At 45.1% G+C, this 21,274-nt stretch overlaps 1 protein-coding gene across 1 annotated transcript in view; it reads left to right on the plus strand.

Moving 5' to 3' along the window:
• The first annotated feature begins 16,374 nt into the window (after window positions 1-16,374).
• LOC142578844 (uncharacterized) overlaps window positions 16,375-21,274 on the plus strand; it is a 28,788-nt gene continuing 23,888 nt past the window's right edge. Inside the window, exons 1-2 of the mRNA XM_075688477.1 lie at window positions 16,375-17,755; window positions 18,382-18,514. Of these exons, the coding sequence (XP_075544592.1) occupies window positions 16,683-17,755; window positions 18,382-18,514 (1,206 nt within the window). The 5' untranslated portion in view covers window positions 16,375-16,682. The remainder of the gene's footprint in view (window positions 17,756-18,381; window positions 18,515-21,274) is intronic.

A 21,274-nucleotide genomic window follows, 5' to 3' on the forward strand; every position in this document is an offset into this window, starting at 1 on the left:
ACCCAAGAAATTTCTCGAAAATGGATTCGGGACAAAGAATAAAATTACAGGAATTTCAGTCGACTGTGATACTGTCAATATTAGTAAAGTACTCATTGAAGGCATCAGGTAAGGATTCGCTCCGGATTTCTTCGCTTTCTTTCATCATATGTTCAACCAAATGTGTGCTAGGTGTCCTATTCATTAATGTATTCCCTCTGCTCCACAATCTGTCTTTCATCTTTTCCGCAAGTGAAAACGTATCGCTCGTTGCAACTAGCTCCATAGCTGGGCGCAGTTCGTTTGTTAATTGATTTCGAAAATGCTTAAATGAGTCTAAATTACGTTTTCATGTGACCTAATAAACCTATCGAACAGGACCTGTCTAACTTAATTTTTTTTAACTTAATGAGTAGCCTATGGCTTACGGATTTTGGCTGAACGTTTAGGGCTAGCGTGCTGTGGGAAGTGTTTCTGATAAGAATGTCAGAATTTATCGAGGAAGACATATGGTCAATTTGGCTCTTGAGCACTGTAAACAGCACCACAGTTAGGGCGCTTTAGTTCTTCCTGAAATCCCTGAAGCCGCGAAAGCGTAATTAGATGAGCGGTAGTTTGAGGTGACGAGCTTTGATGTAGCGACTGACGCTTAAAAATATCGGCATATAATCACTTATGCTACAGGAGAGAACATCAGCCTTTTGCAATTGCTGTTTTGTGACCTTCAAAAATCTGATCGTACATGGCTTACCGAATTTCTGGTCTAATTATCCGAAATGCCCAATTGACAAATGGTGACAAAATGTATTGCAGGAGAGCAGCAAGTTGGGCTAGTTGGTGGAAGTTCATATTGTAATAAGGGGGTTACTGCGCTATCATCAAACGGACAACAGAAGTAGAAGTGGACAGGAATGCGCGCGTCCTGTCCACTTCTAATTCTGTTGTCCGTGTGTTTACAGCGCAGTAGACCCCTTATTACAAGGTGGCAAAATGAACGGATTAAATTTTTTTATTGCTTCAAGTATACTGTCGTCAACAGGCTACTACCATACAGTATTAAGACAGCTGTACATGTCGTCGGTCAGTCGGTAACAGGCCTCAACACTCGTCGGCGCGGATACGATCGCCAAAACAGACGTCGCCCAGAGTACAGCGCAAGTCATCACTGCACTAAAGGTTGCAGCCGGCACCGCCGTCGCCTATGGAAGCAATAGTGCTGTCTGCTGATTTTCTTCTGTTCTCAAGCTTTTAGTAACCGCTGCGCGCATGAAGGGGCCAACGCTAGTGGAGGTCGAATGAGCAGAATCGGCAAGCGTTTGCGTTCGAATTGACCGAAAAGTTGAATTAACGAAGGGTGAATCAGCTGGAGTAAAATGTAACAGGACAGAGTGTAAACATACACATCATTAGCCAAACTTACAGGAACTCAGAAAGAACAGAAGACTTTAATTTACTCCATTATGTCTATCATCGCAAAGTCAGCACTCAAACAGCGAAGCGCCTTAATGGATCAACATATTGCAATGCAAAAGAGGACGCGAGCTGTTTCCAGCTTGGTCTCAGGCTGCGCTGCTCTTGTAAACACATCCTAAACAGTCTCTTTTGACTGTTTCTCCGCAAGTATCTAGTAACGTCCCACTTTAAACGTCCAGTCAAACATGGTAGTGCCTTCATCAAAGTGGTTGTCTGCGATACATTTCACTAGAAGTGAAATGGGTGTACTTTAAAAATACAGAACAATCAATTTACTCAAAGCTTAATGCTAATAGCCTATTCCTTGAAACTACAGCACCGTAATGACAAAAAAAATATTTGGAGGATGCTTAAGCTTCCTCTTTAAGAGTGGAACGCGATAGATTTCAAAGATCCCTGACTGCTTGTCATGCTTCCCGGCAACCGCAGCTTTCTTGCGGTTGGGCGGAGCTCGCGCAGTGGTGATGCTGCAAGGAACCGAGCGGGCCGCGCCGCTCGGAAAATGGGTTTGTGTTTGAGTTCCTGCGTAACAGAATTGTTTTCTGGTATATTCAAATAAAACTCCGACGCTATCGTGTCTGTAGGTTCTGTTTAGGTCGTACTTTACGTTTTTTCTGACGTATTTTACTTTGGGGAGTTCAATTAGTTCAGTAACGCATCTGCGCCGCGCGGAGGGCCTGCGTGTACACCTTGACAGAAGGGGATGGTACGAGACTCATAGTTTGTTTCTCGGGTGTTTTCGGTGAGCTAAGCAAGGCATCTTGTTTATGTCTGAAAATTAAGGGTATGGTATGGATAATGTGTTGGGGCCATGTTCCAAATGGGTGGGTTAAATACGCATTTTGCCAGTAGAATACGCATGCAAGTGGTCCATAGTCTGTTTTACGAGCGGAATAAGACTTAGACGACTGCGCTGGCAAAATTACAACAACTGAGGTCAAACTTTGCGAACATAAGGGGAACAATACGCTAAGTTTATGTGGGATCGTAAAGGCGTGTTGATCAAGCACAGGGTTAAAAAAAAATGTAAGCAAGTGCTCGAGAGTATCGCGCTGCTGCTATTAGCTATAGGTTCCCCACTCTCCTAAGAGAACGCTGCGTTTCAGATATTTTATACTGTGGAGGAATGGGCAGCATTTTAAGTGCAATGTGTCGCGTAATTTTAACGTTTCTATCTTGTTTAGAAGCGTTACGAATAATTATTGAACCCTAATCTTTTCTTTCTTACTTTTTCATGCGTGATATATTAATTTCGCCTGATGTCCTCACCGAACTAAAGGAGGCAGCTTCGTTTTGTTTGGTGATTGTAAGGACAAGTTAATGGGTGACGTGAAGTTTAAAATAGATGGGTAATTGGGGCTTTCGTAATAATTTACGTATGCAAGCGCTCCAGTGTGTTTGAGCGTGTCTAAAGAGCGGGGAAGAGTTGAGGCCGCTGCCCTGTCAGAACTATAAAAGCCGCCAAAACCAAACAAAAATTGGTGGTACACTATGGAAACTCACTGTGCGAAGATAAATGCGGTTGGATCAAACGCAACCCTTGTAAAAGAATTCTTATTCAAATGTTACAGCGTGTGATATGGCCGCTCTCAGCTATGCCTCCCAGTGTCCCGACATAGCTGTAGTTTACAACAAGTCTATATTTTGTGGAAAGGGGGGGGGGGGACATGGTACGTTCAATGTGCGACAAAATTTTTACGTCTCTGGTCCGGTTATAGAAACGTTGCAAATAATTACTGAGCCGTTGTTTTTCTTTCCCTATTATCGGGTGTAATAACACGTTCCGACTTAGTTTTAGCGATGTCCACAGTGAACTAAACAAGATATTTTGTTTATATTTGGGGTAAATAAAGGGCGCGTTATGAGCAATGTATACGTAAACATCAACGACAAGGGACTTATGATATTTGCAGTAAATTACACATAAGCTATACGGAGTTTAAGGAATGTGCTTTTGCAAACGAAGAATTTATCCCGTTGCCCTGGAAGAACTGTGCACTCATCAGATATGAAATCTAGCGGGATTTGAAGGGGTGGGGGGGTGCTATGAGGCAATAAAGCATTGCATACCCCCCCCCCCCCTCAGCAATTGTAGTGGTGGTTTCCAACAGCTTCGCTGGACATCCACTTTCGCAGGGCAGGGATGGCGAGTCATTTTTTTAAATATTACAAGCAATTTATGTTGACTGAGCGTCGTTGCGCATAACCTCAACAATACCGTTGCCTGAACTAGCGATACATTTCTGCTATAGACTTGAACACCAAGTGCAATTCTTTGTTGAATTATTCAAATTCATTGTAGCAAATGTGCATTTTTTATGTGCGCTGTACTGTGGCTACTGGACGGGAGCCGATACCTATGTGGGGCACTCATTGCCTTTTGTCCCTTCATTCTCTTGAGATTTTATATAGTTGCAAGAGATAAATGCAAATTCAGATAATTTCTCGGGTCCCCAAGGTTCGCCATATGTGATTGATAAATATGTGTATGTCTGTTAAATATAAAAATAACTGAAAGAAGCATTTCCAGGCTATTTCACTTATTGTAATAGTAATTCTCAACATATATATATATATATATATATATATATATATATATATATATATATATATATATATATATATATATATATATATATATATATATATATATATATACACAGAGAGAGAGCTCAGATCGTCTGCGGTCTTTTAGTTTTTCTTCCTTCACGAAGGTATGATTATAGATAAATTGTTACGCGAAGGACGAGTCAGTAAGACGAGCTACTATTTACAGGTTATATTTGCAACAGCGGTTGCAACGCTGACCGATTAGATTCCCAGCGCGAGCCCAGTTCGTTTTTCCTCGTCTTTTCTCGAGTGATGGCGCCCACGCGCATCGTTCAAACAATCAAATACCACACACGTGTAGCATAATCCCCCGGCGGCAGAAGGGACTCCCCGGAGCGTCTAAATGTCATCACTGGCAGGGTTATACTGCTTCAGTCGTGTAACGTGCACGATATCGCTGTACTGGGAAGCAGATGGGATGTCAGGGACGATCTCGTAGGTGACGGGAGTCACGGCACGAAGCACTCTGTATGGGCCTGTGTAACAAGACAGCAGCTTTTCTGACAGGCCGACCTCACGCGACGGAGACCATAGAAGCACCAAAGAACCAGGTGGGAAGTGCACGTCTCGGTGTCGCCGATCGTACAAACGCCTTTGGCTCTCTTGGGATTTCAGAAGGCGGTCACGGGCAAGTTCCCTTGCGTGGGCACAGCGGGCGATGGAGTCAAGTGCATATTCACTAGTCGGTGCCGCGTGAACAGGGAGGGACACGAGGGGCAGTGCTTGCTCTCGGCCGAACAGAAGGACAAATGGGGAATAACGGGCTGTGTCGTGACGCGAGGAAATATAAGCAAATGTGACAAACGCTAGAGCGAGGTCCCAGTCAGTGTGGTCTGAAGAGACATATTTCGCGAGCATGTCTGTGAGACTACGTCTGATTGAGACGCACCGTGAGGCCATTTGTTTGCGGATGGTACGACATGGATAGCTTGTGCCTCGTGGCACAGGACTGCAGGTTGTCCGTGATAACTTTTGATAGGAATGTCCGGCCAGGGTCTGTGAGAAGTCGCGGAGCGCCATGTAATAAAATCACGTCGCGTAGTAGAAAATCGGCGACATATGTGGCGCAGCTTGTAGGAAGCGCTCGGGTGATGGCGTAGTGCGTGGCGTAATCCGTGTCCACGGCGATCCACCTGTTTCCAGAGGTAGAAAGAGGAAAAAGGCAAGTAAGTTCAAACCAACCCGAAAGAATGGATCCGCGGGAATGTCGAGTGGTTGAAGGTACCCATCAGGGAGCGTCGATGGTGTCATCCGTCTCTGGCATTTCTCACACGCAGCTACGTATCTTCGAACGGAGCGAGCAAACCCTGGCCAAAAGAAGCGTCGGCGGATCCGGTCGTAGGTACGTGGCACACCCAGGTGACCGGCAGTGGGGAAGCCGTGAAGTTCGTGGAAAACAGCCGAGCGAAGGTGTATAGGGATCACAAGGAGTAATGCAGGGCCGTCGGGGTGAACGTTGTGGCGGTAGAGTACGCCATCTTGAAGTGTGAATAAGCGAAGGGAACTGTCGGCAAGTGACGATTCCAGGCGGTCAATGATGATACGCAAGGACGGGTCACGGCGCTGCTCGTTGGCAACATGGAGCAGTGGAAAAAGCAGAGAGAACACGTGCGTCGGTGTGAGTATCAGACGTAGAGGTCGCGTCTTCGACTGGGTAGCGAGAGAGGCAATCTGCGTCCTGGTGTTGGCGTCCCGACTTGTAAGTCACTATGTAGGATTATGACTGAGCCGGCCAGTAGGATCCTTGAGCGACGAAAGCCAACAGAGCGCGTGATGGTCTGCGATTACTGAGAAGGGCTTGCCATGTAAATATGGGCGAAACTTTGAAACAGCCCAGACGAGAGCAAGACATTCGTGCTCGGTGATCGAATAGTTACGCTCTGCAGTTGTCAGGAGCCGGCTAGCGTAGGCTATATAACGCAGTCGTGTCAGTGTTGGCGCTGCGATAAGACAGCGCCGATCCCATAACCACTGGCATCGGTTCGGACCTCTGTAGGTGCGGGCGGGTCAAAGTGGGCCGAGACCGATGGATTGGTAAGAATCGTGATAAGGCGTAAAAATGCGGCAGCCTGAGGGGAACCCCACGTAAAAGGCACGTCTTTTTTTCAAAAGTTCAGTGAGTGGTCGAGCGATTGCTGCGAAATCTTTCACGAACAGTCGGGAATAAGAACAGATCCCCACAAAACTCCGGACGTCTTTGACAGACTGAGGTACAGGGAAAGCCGTTACTGCTCGAACCTTCTCCGGGTCGGGTGGTACTCCGGAAGCATCGAAGAGATCGCCTAGCACTGTAATCTGTCGGCACCCGAAGTGGCACGTTTTCACGTTATTACTGAACTGTGAGCGTTCACTCCGAAAAGAGTCTTTTGCTTAGCACCAAATCCAATGAGAAAACTTTTTTTTGCGTTATTCGGTGGAATGAGTTCCCAGAAGTAGTTTCACCATGAGCAGACACTTTCGTTTCTACAATTTCAAAGCGGAATCGGTGGCGCGGAAAAAAATTATGAAACATCATACAAGTACGGTCGCTCTTGCTGCGATAGGTAAATGACATTTTTGTGCTTCGTGCATTTTTTTCACTGCGCCAATGAACTGACCTATACATGCTTTCAATTTTACATTTTTGTACCCTTATGTAGAACAATTTCAACTTCAAGCCTCACTTACAACTGTGGAAGTGAGGTTTCACCTTCAAACTCACTTCGAAATACAACAGGGCAGGGCTGACACCATTTGGCGTAAACTTGAAAGTGATCGCGTAGCTTAATGTAAAGGAAGTTAGTATGGGGGGACAGATAACTCATTGTAAGGGAAGGCGATCTCTCACTTCTCTCCGATGAATTAGCGCTTTCATTGACAAGTCGCATATTGGCAACCACAGTCACCTTTTGCACTCTGTCATGCAAAAAAATAAACAGCATTTTTTCATGTCGGTGGTTCTCTTAAACACATGCTGACGGCTTTTAATTGGACGGGGAGAGAATCGGATTACGGTACAACGTGTCTGAAATGGCATATGCATATTTATATCCTAGCCAGGACCTGCTGGATCGAGCCCGTATTTAGAACCGAGACGGAACTGTTGTGATCCACATAATTATTCCATTTCAGTTTATTTTCTGACCATATCTGTAGTATATAGGTATCTGCGAGTGCAGTGATTTACTTCTTTATTCCCGCTAATTCGCTTGCTGGTATAGTTGCCTTGCTTGTTGAAATCAAGAGAGACTGGCAAATGTGCACTGCGTGCTTCAATGTGCGTTGCTCTTCCGTATTATACAGTCCCGTGAAAAATACGTGTTCACTATTGCTTTGTAACGGAGAGTATTCGCAGCTCTCACTTGCATGAAAAAAGCTAAACATGACGCTAACACGCGCACACGCGCACGCACACACACGCACACACGCAACGCACACACACTTAAAGTAAACCCAAAGCAGCTGTGGACCACGTAGCCGCTAAGGCAGCTACAGCTGTCCAGCGGCCGCGCCGGCATTCAGGACGATTACTTTCTGCGACACCGTTAGACGTTATACATCCGATTACTTATTATAATGCGTGTTTGGAAACCTACTGACAGCGATTTCTGTGAATGATATTGCGTTTGCGAAGACTAGCCTGGCACAAAACGCCTTTACAAATGGCTGCAAATCCGCGCGCTGGCAGTGCGCACCGTGATGAGTGGGGACAATGGCAACTGCTGTAGCAGACGGCGCGGTCAACGCGGTTGTCTATGAACATAGTCATAACTCTAACGGTGCGCTAAAACCCCTTGATAATTTGAAAGTAGCGACACTGTCCTCCTCACGGCGCTTTACTCCTCAATTCTCCTCGCCCGGCGGCTACGCACGGCGCGCTTTTCCTCCTGGGCTCCCGCAGACGGGCCGCACGATTCTATGGAAGCGCGTTATTTTGGGCCAGTTGCGCGCCCCAGTGGGGTTGAAAATTTTGAGAAATGCTAACAGCATCGATAATCCTGGAGGCAACGTTTATGAGGAGGTTGGTTTTTTTCTTAAAGCCGTATGAACAGGGTATACCGATGTAAAGGGAGCTTTGAGGAGAGTTCTATACTCCAGACAATTTTTCTGCCACATGATCAAATGCTTTACTTCGTGCGTCTGATCTAGTATTGCTTGTGACACATCCCTTTGTGTGTGCCTCATTAAGCGAAAGCCTTGGACCTCTCTTTCAAGGTCCCGTTGTGAGCTACAGAAAATATCACGTGACCGAAAGAAGGCGGCAAGCGAACCAAAGCATGTGCAGCCGCGTATAAGAGATGATTAATGATTAGCAAAGTAATTATTGATTAGTGATTGGATTAAGATGAATTCGGGTGTATTAAGGAGGATTAAGGTGGATTAAAGTCGATGAAGGTGCATTAGGGCGAATGAAGGTGGATTAAGGTGCATAGAGGTGGACTAGGTTGGATTAAGGTCGATGAAGGTGGATTAGGGTGAATGAAGGTGCGTTGAGGTGCATTAAGGACGATTATAGTGGATTAAAGTGCATGAAGAAGGATAAGGGTGGATTAAGTATTAAGGTGCATTAAGGAGGATTATGGTGGGCAAGGGTGAATTAAAGTGAATGAAGGAGGATTAGGGAGGATTAAGGAAGAGGGCACCACTGTAGGTGAAATGAGGCGCACAACTCCTGCGGTACCCGCCGTGGTTGCTCAGTGGCTATGGTGTTAGACTGCTGAGCACGAGGTCGCGGGATCGTATCCCGGCCACGGCGGCCGCATTTCGATGGGGGTGAAATGCGAAAACACCCGTGTACTTAGAATTAGGTGCACGTTAAAGAACCCCAGGTGGTCGAAATTTCCGGAGTCCTCCACTACGGCGTGCCTCATAATCAGAAAGTGGTTTTGTCACGTAAAACCCCATAATTTAATTTTTAATTTAACTCCTGCGGGGACGGTAGAGTATCCGCCTCCCGTGCAAGAGGACCGTGGTTCAAATCCCGGTGCCGCGCAATTCTCCACCGGAAAATACAAAAAAAAAAAACCGTGTGTTGAGAAAATTGCACAAACAGGCCTGGAGTACGGTGTGATCCCGGTGACCAGAACCAGTAACGCACTCTCTCACCAGAGCAGCATTGGCCACCCTGGTGCAGTACTTGGCCACAACCTCCTATACGAATACAACAATCAAACCCCGGCCCTCAGTCCCCAGCAGCCGCGAAGCAACTGACCACGGCGGCGGTCAGATCTGTGACGCTGCAGAGGGTGCTAAGAATACCTGGCTCCGGACAGGCCGCCATTGGAATCTGAACCTGGCAACGTTTAACGTTAGAACGTTATCTAGTGAGGCGAGTCTAGCAGTGTTATTGGAGGAATTAGAGGGTATTAAATGGGATATAATAGGGCTCAGTGAGGTTAGGAGGACAAAAGAAGCATATACAGTGCTAAAAAGCGGGCACGTACTGTGCTACCGGGGCTTAGCGGAGAGACGAGAACTAGGAGTCGGATTCCTGATTAATAAGGAAATAGCGGGTAACATACAGGAATTCTATAGCATTAACGAAACGGTGGCAGGTCTTGTTGTGAAACTTAATAAGAGGTACAAATTGAAGGTGGTACAAGTCTATGCCCCTACATGCAGTCATGATGACCAGGAAGTCGAAAGCTTTTATGAAGACGTGGAATCGGCGATGGGTAAAGTCAAAACAAAATACACTATACTGATGGGCGACTTCAATGCCAGGGTAGGCAAGAAGCAGGCTGGAGACAAGTCAGTGGGGGAATATGGCATAGGCTCTAGGAATAGCAGAGGAGAGTTATTAGTAGAGTTTGCAAAACAGAATAATATGCGGATAATGAATACCTTTTTCCGCAAGCGGGTTAGCCGAAAGTGGACGTGGAGGAGCCCGAATGGTGAGACTAGAAATGAAATGGACTTCATACTCTGCGCGAACCCTGGCATCATACAAGATGTAGACGTGCTCGGCAAGGTACGCTGCAGTGACCATAGGATGGTAAGAACTCGAATTAGCCTAGACTTGAGGAGGCAACGGAAGAAACTGGTACACAAGAAGCCAATCAATGAGTTAGCGGTACGAGGGAAACTAGAGGAATTCCGGATCAAGCTACAGAACAGGTATTCGGCTTTAACTCAGGAAGAGGACCTTAGTGTTGAAGCAATGAACGACAATCTCATGGGCATCATTAAGGAGTGCGCAATAGAAGTCGGTGGTAACGCCGTTAGACAGGAAACCAGTAAGCTATCGCAGGAGACGAAAGATCTGATCAAGAAGCGCCAATGTATGAAAGCCTCTAACCCTACAGCTAGAACAGAACTGGCAGAACTTTCTAAGCTAGTCAACAAGCGTAAGACTGCGGACATCAGGAACTATAATATGGATAGAATTGAACAGGCTCTCAGGAGCGGAGGAAGCCTAAAAACAGTGAAGAAGAAGCTAGGAATAGGCAAGAATCAGATGTGTGCGTTAAGAGACAAAGCCAGCAATATCGTTACTAATATGGATGAGATAGTTCAAGTGGCTGAGGAGTTCTATAGAGATTTATACAGTACCAGTGGCACCCACGACGATAGTGGAAGAGAGAATAGCCTAGAGGAATTCGAAATCCCACAGGTAACGCCAGAAGAAGTAAAGAAAGCCTTAGGAGCTATGGAAAGGGGGAAGGCAGCTGGGGAGGATCAGGTAACAGCAGATTTGTTAAAGGATGGTGGTCAGATTGTTCTAGAGAAACTGGCCACCCTGTATACGCAATGCCTCATAACCTCGAGCGTACCGGAATCTTGGAAGAACGCTAACATAATCTTATAATCCATAAGAAAGGGGACGCCAAAGACTTGAAAAATTATAGACCGATCAGCTTACTGTCCGTTGCCTACAAAGTATTTACTAAGGTAATCGCAAATAGAATCAGGAACACCTTAGACTTCTGTCAACCAAAGGACCAGGCAGGATTCCGTAAAGGCTACTCAACAATAGACCATATTCACACTATCAATCAAGTGATAGAGAAATGTGCAGAATATAACCAACCCTTATATATAGCTTTCATTGATTACGAGAAAGCGTTTGATTCAGTCGAAACCTCAGCAGTCATGGAGGCATTACAGAATCAGGGTGTAGATGAGCCATATGTAAAAATACTGGAAGATATCTATAGCGGCTCCACAGCCACCGTAGTCCTCCACAAAGAAAGCAACAAAATCCCAATAAAGAAAGGCGTCAGACAGGGAGATACGATCTCTCCAATGCTATTCACAGCATGTTTACAGGAGGTATTCAGAGACCTGGAGTGGGAAGAATTGGGGATGAAAGGTAATGGAGAATATCTTAGTAACTTGCGATTCCGTGATGATGCTCACTCACCTGGAGAGGCAAAGCAGAAGGGTGGGTCTGAAAATTAATCTGCAGAAAACTAAAGTAATGTTTAACAGTCTCGGAAGAGAACAGCAGTTTACGATAGGTAGCGAGGCACTGGAAGTGGTAAGGGAATACATCTACTTAGGGCAGGTAGTGACCACGGATCCGGATCATGAGACTGAAATAACCAGAAGAATAAGAATGGGCTGGGGTGCGTTTGGCAGGCATTCTCAAATCATGAACAGCAGGTTGCCACTATTCCTCAAAAGGAAAGTGTATAACAGCTGTGTGTTACCAGTACTCACATATGGGGCAGAAACCTGGAGGCTTACGAAAAGGGTTCTGCTGAAATTGAGGACGACGCAACGAGCTATGGAAAGAAGAATGATGGGTGTAACGTTAAGGGATAAGAAAAGAGCAGATTGGGTGAGGCAACAAACGCGGGTAAATGACATCTTAGTTGAAATCAAGAAAAAGAAATGGGCATGGGCCGGACATGTAATGAGGAGGGAAGATAACCGATGGTCATTAAGGGTTACGGACTGGATTCCAAGGGAAGGGAAGCGTACCAGGGGGCGGCAGAAAGTTAGGTGGGCGGATGACATTAAGACGTTTGCAGGGACAACATGGCCACAATTAGTACATGACCGGGGTAGTTGGAGAAGTATGGGAGAGGCCTTTGCCCTGCAGTGGGCGTAACTAGGCTGATGATGATGATAATGATGAAGGAAGATTAGGGTGGACTAAGGTAGATGAATGTGGATTCTGGTGGATTAAGGTGAATTAAGGACGATTGTGGTGGATTAGGGTGGATTAAAGTGAATGAGGAAGCATTAGGCTTGATTAAGGAGGATTAAAGTACACTAAGGAGGGTTAGAGTAGATTAGGGTCGATGAAGGTGGATTAGGGTGCATTAAGGAGGACTTTCGTGGATTCGTGGATTATGGTGGCATAAAGGGAATGAAGGAGCATTAAGGTCGGTGAATGTGGATTCGGTGGATTAATGTGCATTAGGAGGAATATGGTAGACTAATTGGTCTTAATAATCAATGAACCCTAATTCACCTTAGTCCACCTTAATGCTCCTTCATCTACCTTAATGCAGCCTAATACTCCCAATCCACCTTAATACAACCTAATCAACCTACATCGCCCCTAATGCTCCTTAGCCTACCGTATACGGTCTTAATCCTCCTTTATCAACCATTATCCATCATAATCCGCCTTAATCTTCCTTCATCCACCTTAATTCTTATTCATGCACCTGAATCCAACTTAATCCTGCTTAATATTCACAATCTACATTAATACACCCTAATCCACCTCTATCAAACCTAATCCAGCTCCTTGGTCCCTAATCCACCTTAATCTACCCTAGTCCATCCTAAGCGGTCTTATGCCTCCTTTATCAACCGTAATTAACCTTAATCCACATTAATCGACCTTAATCTTCCTTTATCCACCTTAATCCTCCCTAATCCTTGTTCATGACTCTAATCTGCCTAATCATTCTTAATACAGTTTCATCAACCCTTCACATTAATCCACCATAATCCGCCTCAATCCTCCACCCACCTTAATCTTTATTCATGCATCTTAATCCTTCTTAATGCACTCTAATCCACCCTAATCTTCTTGAATACACTTTAATCAACCTTAATCCTCCCTAATCCACCTTATGTCAATCACTAATGATTCATTAATTAACTTGGGTAATCATTCTCTTATACAGGGGTGGACATGCTTTGGGTCACCTCTGGCCTTCCGTGGGTCACGTGATACTTCCAGTTTACAACGCGACCTTGAAACAGAGATCTAAAGGCTTTCGCATTAAAACTATAAGAAAACTCAATGTTGACTAGCTAACGCTCATCACCTGCAATACCATGGGTATACTTGCCACTAATTTTTTTCAGGGCGCGAAGCAGAATCTATAATGCTGCACTTCCGCCTGAATAACAACAGTTAGCGACGTGCGAGGTGATGGAGCCCCCCAGAATATTAAACATACTGAGGAAAACCGCAACAAAAACGCTGGTGAGCAGGCCGGAAGAATAAAAAAAAAATGCAGCATTACGGGATGCTTTGCTACGAGCTATAAGAAAGACGCCTCAGCTCGCAAACAACGCTGTTCTTTGTCGGAACGAAGTTCTTTCGGCCAATGTCTGCAGCCACTGCCATCGTTACTAGATAGGGTTCTATCTAGTAACGTTGGCCACTGCTTCCTGCGCAAGCCGTCACGCTTTCCTTGTGGTATCATAAACGGCATAACCATCTTCCGGCTTCTTGCTGCAGTTATATATGCAACAGCCCAGCATAGCGCTAGCACATAGAGCAGGAAACACAGAGTACAACCTTCGCTACGCCGAGCTAAACCGCCTAGCCAGCCGTGCTGAGGAGGAAAATGGCGCGAACGAAAAAGAAAAACACAAGCAAAACTCAAGATCCGCGCGTTTCCAAGGGCAACGGCAGGGAGACCAATCGTCGCCCAGAAAAACGGGGCCAAAACTGGGGAACGCGCAAGGGGCGAGGAGGAGGCGAGGAGGTCGCGCGGCGGCGGCAGAGTTCAAAGAGTGTCACTACTTTGAAATTATCAAGGGGTTTTACCACGGAGGAAGGAAACTCAGGAGAGGCCCTGACGTCACTCGTTGTGAAGCAAAAGTGAAGCCGGAAGTTGGCGTTGCTCATGGCGTTGCTCCGCCTATCGGGCCAGCTCTCCTCTCTTGTTTACATTTCTCGCGAAATCACGCCGCGCTGCGTGCAACCGTGCTGCTCGGGCCCGCGCGCTCCGCAGCAATACTAAACAATCGTTAGCACGTTAGCATGATTCCGCAAAAGAGGGCAAAATTTCCCGCGGATATTCCTTCGTCCGTTGCCATTACCGTGGCGCTGTACATTGCGTACAGAGTTGCATGCGCGTTCATTTCACGAACTTTAGTTCCTCCTGTCCCACCTGGCCCCAGCAACATCCGGTAGAGCATGGTCCAGATAACGCAGCGCAATAAAACATGGAGACCAACGCGAACCTGCCCGCACGGCGCCTTTGCAACGGTACGAAACCTACGGAGCAACACGTGTGAGCGCACAGAACAATAACAAAGCCGCCATTATGGCCCGAAAGGCGGGGCCACTACAGCAAAGAAAAAAAAACAGCAAAACAAAGGCGAACCTACTACGTCATTTCCTCCACACTTTTCTCCTAGCGCGCGGAGGGGGTAGGGCCTCTCCTCAGTTTCCTTCCTCCATGGGTTTTACCAAAGCCACTGGTTTTACGGTGCGCAGGCATTTAGCGACATCTATGGAAGTGTGGACCATATATCAGCAGCGCTAACATAGCCTCCGCGATAAAAGCAAGTACTATCACTGATTAACGCTTTTTTACAGTCCTAAAAACTTAAGCAACAACTGTGTTTAAACATTTAGAATTGTGAAAACATTAGAAGAAATTTCCTACCGTAAAACTTATTTTTGCTTCTTGCATGGCCGCCTGGATTGGGCGCCGATCTAAGTAGCCGTGCTTCTTGGTGGTTTGTACCACGACCAGTTTCCTTCCTCCGTGACCACGACCTACTGGAATTCCAGACCTGAACAGATATCCGGTTTCTATGGGAGCCACTTGCGCGCACTCTCGTTCAACCATTGGCCGTTGGTGTCGCTTTTATAACCTGTTCGTCTGCTACTCTACCGTTGACTGGTGTGGCGTTGTAATTAGTACGGCGGCTGTTGTGTTGTGACGAACTGCTTGTTTAGATGATGATTTTTACTAACACAGTGACAGTGATGTTACAAGGCTTTGATCGGTAACTTGGCTTCAAAAGTCGACTGTGCTAACCTAAAAAATGTCGGAGCGTGTAGCGTTAAATAGCCGCTCCTATTGCCTTTTTCAAGCAATTATAAATCACATTGCTTATAGAGTTCGTAAAGTACACAAGTTTCATTGCATATATTGTAAAATGCGTTTCTGCGCTCTTTGGAAAATTGAAACCACCATAGTGTTTAACGACAGAATGGTTACCACTAGTGGTAACCACTTAAAAGTTGTCCGTGAATGCGTCGTGAGTTCAAAAAGTGAATTACGCACACAGCTTCAATGCATACGTATCTTAGGCGCCACCATTATGCTGCCGCCGTACCACACAGAAAAGCTAGCTTTACAGTTTGAAAAGAGTTCCGTGACACGATTTAAGGCCTGCAGAGCAGCACGTATTAAAGCACTTGGATCGCTTTTGCAAGCTTTCTACTGAGCTAGACATCCAACGACAATAAAAACAAGATATGCTCACCTTTTCTTGAAACAGAATCGATCAGCCTATTGCTCTTATGGGGCGGAGGACTTACTCATGAATACGTTTACTATACTTTTACCAGATCATCTGCCTTTCACTACGGCACACAGCAGTAAATCCTAATGTCATCTACGACATTAGGTTATCTGTAATCAACTCAAAAAAGCTAGATTATCCTATGAATCTTTTAAAAGCATTTTTTCAGTGTCTTACGGAGGCTAGGAAAGGGAAATATATGCCGTCGATCTAGCATTGCAGTTGCCACCTACGCTCGTTGTTTACATTTCTTGCGCTGGTCCTCCTCTTCTAGTTTCACTATTCAAAGGCAAATCATTCGCAAATATCTGTTTTCTTTTGTATATTTGTTAATTTATTCATTGACCGCCACTACCAGGTTCGTGCCTGCCGAAATGGCAACACGAGCGCTGAGCAGCTCGCAGAAGCAGACGACAGCGAACAGGTTATAACTAGCGCCACTCTGCTCGTACGTTCTGTCTCTAGTGGCGAAAGAGGTGAACTAGACCAGGCGTGCTGGAGCAGGGAGATCTGTGCAGGTTTGTTATTCAGTAGGTCGTGATCTGTGCCACGGTCTGTACTTTTGGTTAGCAATAGATGGCAGTACAGCACTAACAAAAGTAGGCGTCTAAGTGCTTATTGATCTAGCTACTTAAGGCCTTAAAGTTTCATTGAAGGTATTTGTCCAGCAATGCATACGCACAAGGACACGTGGGGCACGTCGGTGTTTCGTTGTTTTGGCAGTTTTGTGTGTTGACCTTTGGCTGGTGAACTTGGTGCGGTGTGGTGTTTGGTGGCTAAATGGCTAAACCCGGGGCCTAAAGCAGCAGCGCGTGTTGCCAGTAACGTGGCCGATTCAGCTCGGTGGTTCTGTCGACAACACGCATTCTTTGGAAACGTGTCGTCGTGTGAATAACTTTCTGTGAAGAGCCATAGGAAAACTTCTGATGGCAGAGTAACTGAAGTCGCACCAATACCCCGATATGGATGTCGCACAGGTGTCTTTTCAGAAGAAAAGAAAGATGCTCTCGTCCGTTGAAAGTGAGTCGGAAAATTCTACAATTCGGAAGTGCAAGCGTCGACGTTTTGCCATTGGCAAGCACTCCAGAAAGGCAAAAGCGAATGACGACCTTGACGTGACGAGTCTGAAACCTAGCCTGCTAGCTCCGAAGCGTAGAGGAGTTAGCCAGACGAGTGACTACGTCGAGAAAAAAAAGAAAGCGAGACGAGAAACTAGCGTTGAAGATAATGCCTCCAGCGCCGCGCGGTCTTGCGAGCGCAAGAAGAAAGTAACCTGTCATGCAAAAAAGCAGGTGCGCAGTCCAAAAAGCGACGCAGACGATGCCCAGCTAATCGAAGAGCTCAGAAATGGTGTCACGTCAATCTTGAGGGGCTTGGAGCCAGATGAAATGACTACCACTTCGTCCGGTATCGCTGTGTTACGGGACAGTGCCGGTGGAGTTATGGAAAGCGAGAAACGAAAAAAGAAAAGGAAGAAAAGGAAAAAGAAGCCGCCAGAAAACGACACGTTGACTCAGGGAAGTTGTGGTACATACCCTAAGAATACGTCGTCAGTATCAACTAATGAATGCAAGGCAAAGAAGCAAAAAACGAAAAGGATAAACAAGGAAAAATCATCAGCGGAAGAAGAAACACGCAAGTGCTTCAGTGACTTTACATTAGAAGAGAGAAGTGAAAAGGCACTGCCAAGTACCCACATTGAATTTAGTACTCGCAAGGAAGTTTCTCAAGGACCACAAATAGTTGCCAAGCAGCTCGTCCCAAACTCTGGAGCGGGGAAGGCCGCGAGTAAAAAGAGACGTGCCCTTTCCCTAGCATCGTCTGCCGATGTTCGAGAAAGGGCACTGGCCGTAATACGGGCAGCGCAATTTCGTATGTTGAATGAAGAACTTTACACAACAGCGAGTGAGGACGCAGTGCAGTCATTTGAAAGTGATCCACAGTCATTTCAAGTTTACCATGAAGGTTTTGAGCAGCAAGTATCCAAGTGGCCAGTGAACCCTGTGGATGTCATCATTGAGAGCTTGCGTAGCATGTAGGTTGCATTCTATTTGCTTCACCTTGTGTATCTCGGCGCCGCAGTGAGTTTCAGTGACAGTAAAATGTAGCTTTGGGCTAGTTGGCCTTGCGTTGTTGGGACCAGTGCATTAAACTTGGAACAAAGGATGTAAGGGGTCGAGTATGTGGTTGTGCTCGTCTTTTGTACTGAGTTTAGCGCACCATTACTGGTCACCACAATCTTGAATGCCAATTAATTTAGATCAGTTAAGAGCAAGTAAAACGCACATTACGTCTGCTCTAGCCAGAATCGGGCCAAAAGCTTGTGCAAACCCACAAGACTGAATAACTACTAAACAGCAGGTTTGTTAGTCCATCTACTTGCACAGCAATGACATTGTTTATGCAGAGCTACCCTGTAATAAATTGATGGTCCTTTAACCTTATGGACTGCTCCAAGTGCTCATGTTGTAGGGCTCCAGTTTGTTGGCTTTTTGTCGATGCTGTTGTTCAGGTCACAAAATTAAATGTGCAGGCACAACTGTTTGATTGAATTGATTCTAACGACAGTGCTCACTGTTGGGCAGCATGTAAAATATGCCAATCGCATTTAAGAGTAGATGCTGCCATGAAGCTAATAGCTCATTGCAATGTTTTCTTCAGGCCTAAGTCAATTGTTATTGCGGACCTTGGCTGTGGTGAAGCAAAGATAGCTCAAGAGCTCACAAGAAACAAAGTCCATTCATTTGATCTCATTGCTTTGAACGATCACGTCACAGTCTGTGACATGAGTAAGGTAAGTTCGCTGTTGTCGTTACAAAATGTCTCTTGTAACAAAATTTACATTAATCATTACAATGTGGGTGTTCTGGAAGTCATTCTAGTCTGCAGAACAGTTTGCAGAAGCTTCCCTTTGTTTGCCATTATGTACAGCCACCCAATTGTTTAATAATATGTCTTACAAGTGCTGGCCAGAAAGTGTCATTGCCTTATGGCAGGTCAAATGTGTTGCAGTGAATGGAACAGCCTAGCAGGCTAGTGACTTGTACCAAGTGCACGCACATTGTGCAGTTCACTGCTGTGCCTCAATACTGTTGCAATAATTTGAAAGACTTTGGTGTTCATACACAAGCTGACATGAGGCAAAATTTTCTGTTATGATGTAGCATCATAATGCTATGTTTAACGAGTGCTTGCAAGGTCATAGCTATTTGCTAAAAGCTGTTTAGCATTGTAGCATGCACCATTTAAGAGCAGTGTGCATGGTGACATGTCACATTTATGTGTGTATGCGTGTGTGTGTGAGAGAGAGTACAAGAAGCAGATAGGGCATTGCTTGGTGTGAGCAGTGATCTGCCATCTCCCAAAATTGTGTGGCCCATAATTGCAGTGACCCACACAGCTTCTGTCAAGAGATATTACGACTGTGCCTACATACAAACTATGTTAACATCAGCTAGTGCAGTACTACCACAAATCCTCATCCCCACCGTGGGTAATGGTGGGCTACATATCTTGCAGCTATAGCAGTTATACCCACTCAACAGTGGCAGATTCAGAGGGGTACCCTAAGGGCCTGGGTCCCCTTTGAGGCATGCTAGCTGGCAGTACTGAGCATGCAGCGAGTTTCACAGTTCTGTAAATGGCACTTTTGTTCATTTTGTTTTATTACATGGTTGCAAAAATTGGTGATGTTTGACTGCATGCGGAGCCAAGCTCATAAAGCCATGATGGGTAATGTCTGCTTTAATATACTGCATGCATATTTAGAACATTAGGGCACTAGCCAAACAAATTGACACCTATAGAGCTTGCATGTGCAATGTTCACTAAACTGCGTTTGTCAGATGTATGCATCGTAACAGGCTTTGGTGGCTTTTAGCCATGTTGTAATGTGGTAGTAAAGGCTTGCCAGAGAATGAAGTTATTGGGAAAGTGGAAACCAGAATTGTTTCTTATGCATTGGATATGTTGCATGTACATGGTATATACAGTAGGAGGTCCAGTAGTAAAACTTGAAGAGGGGGGGGTGGGGACTTCCTATAACACGAATTAATTGTTTATGTGATGCAGCTTCTTTGGCATGGTGGTAGAATAGGACAGGTGCCAAACGGCGCCACTTTACCAATGCTCCAAGCGTTTCGCGACTGCTCTCAAGTTGCTGCTGCTTTGCACAAGGTGGCAGCATGAGTAGTCCAGGCCCATTCCTCCATTTCCCCGTATGTGAATGTGCACAGTTGCGAGCCGTCAAATTGTATTTTTACGTTTCGGCTGTTTGAGATGGAACTTCACGTCTTGTTATACTAAAGAGATGTTAAAGAACACTGCATAGTTTCCATTGCTTAAAACAAACTGCTAGCACAGATTTGCACAAATGTTGTGCCTGTAGACTGGATGTTTCCTTCTTGCTTGTTTACATTTATTTATTTATTTATTTTTCTTGATACAGATTGTTTCTAGGGGCTGAACTGCGCCGTTCATGATCAATATGTTCATGATCAAGTGCATCTTTGTCGCAAGTTTGTAAAGTGCAAACTTGAATAATAGCCATTCTTAACTGCTTACTAGAAACATTAGTAGTAACATGTGTTAGTTAAAACTACATTATTGTTAATAATAGTATTATTTCTATACTTAATTATTATTATTATTATTATTATTATTATTATGTTGTTGTTGTTGTTGTTGTTGTTGTTGTTGTTGTTGTTGTTGTTGTTGTTGTTGTTGTTGAAGCCGCTGTTTGCATTCTTTAGAGAGCAAGCAAGGGTATTAGAAACTATGAAGCACTTCACAATTGCAAGGTTGTACAATGCTGATTATAAGTGAGTGTGATGACCAGAGTTGTATTTCATGTTCAAGCTTCCAACTTTCAGGAAATGGAGCAGGATAATATTGCAAATTTTGGACATGAAATTGAGGACCTCTCTCGTCAAATTTATTGTTTATGTGGGGCTGGAATAAAAATTCTATATTATTAGTGTCGTGTTAGTTGTACATATGTATAAGTTATCCTTGTAAGTTAACAAGCAAGTCATGATAGTTAATGTGCTGCACGATTTCGTGTGAATGAGAATGCGCCAGCCAGTATGCAAAAGAAGAAATCGAAAAGCAGAGGACAAAACTTATAACCCTCGGGAAGCTGCCAAAATGGCGTAAACTGGTGCTTTGCAACAGTAGGCATAACTAACTCGCAGCGCTGTTATATCCGCACCATTTGTTTTCATTGTGCATTGTGAAAGCTTGAACAATTATTCGTTTACCAGTGTATTCTTAGTGTACTCACAATTAAGTACCATGTAACCAATAAAATTGTTTGTTTCTTATGTTTTAGCAGGTTATTCTTCTGCTTCTTTAGTTAGCTTAACAACAGTTTAACAAGTGCTGACTGCACAACTGAGTAATTTACTTGCACTCTTGCGTAAGGCAACATTATCCACAAGGTCAATACTGCGTACAATAAGGTGTAAGCCAATTATGTTTGGCAGTGTGTGCTCACTGGTAGGAATTTTCGCACTTCCGGAAAGACCAATGCGCATTACTCACGATCAGCAGCCTG

Source organism: Dermacentor variabilis, chromosome 4, assembly GCF_050947875.1.
Source record: "Dermacentor variabilis isolate Ectoservices chromosome 4, ASM5094787v1, whole genome shotgun sequence".
Classification (NCBI taxonomy): Eukaryota; Metazoa; Arthropoda; class Arachnida; order Ixodida; family Ixodidae; genus Dermacentor; species Dermacentor variabilis.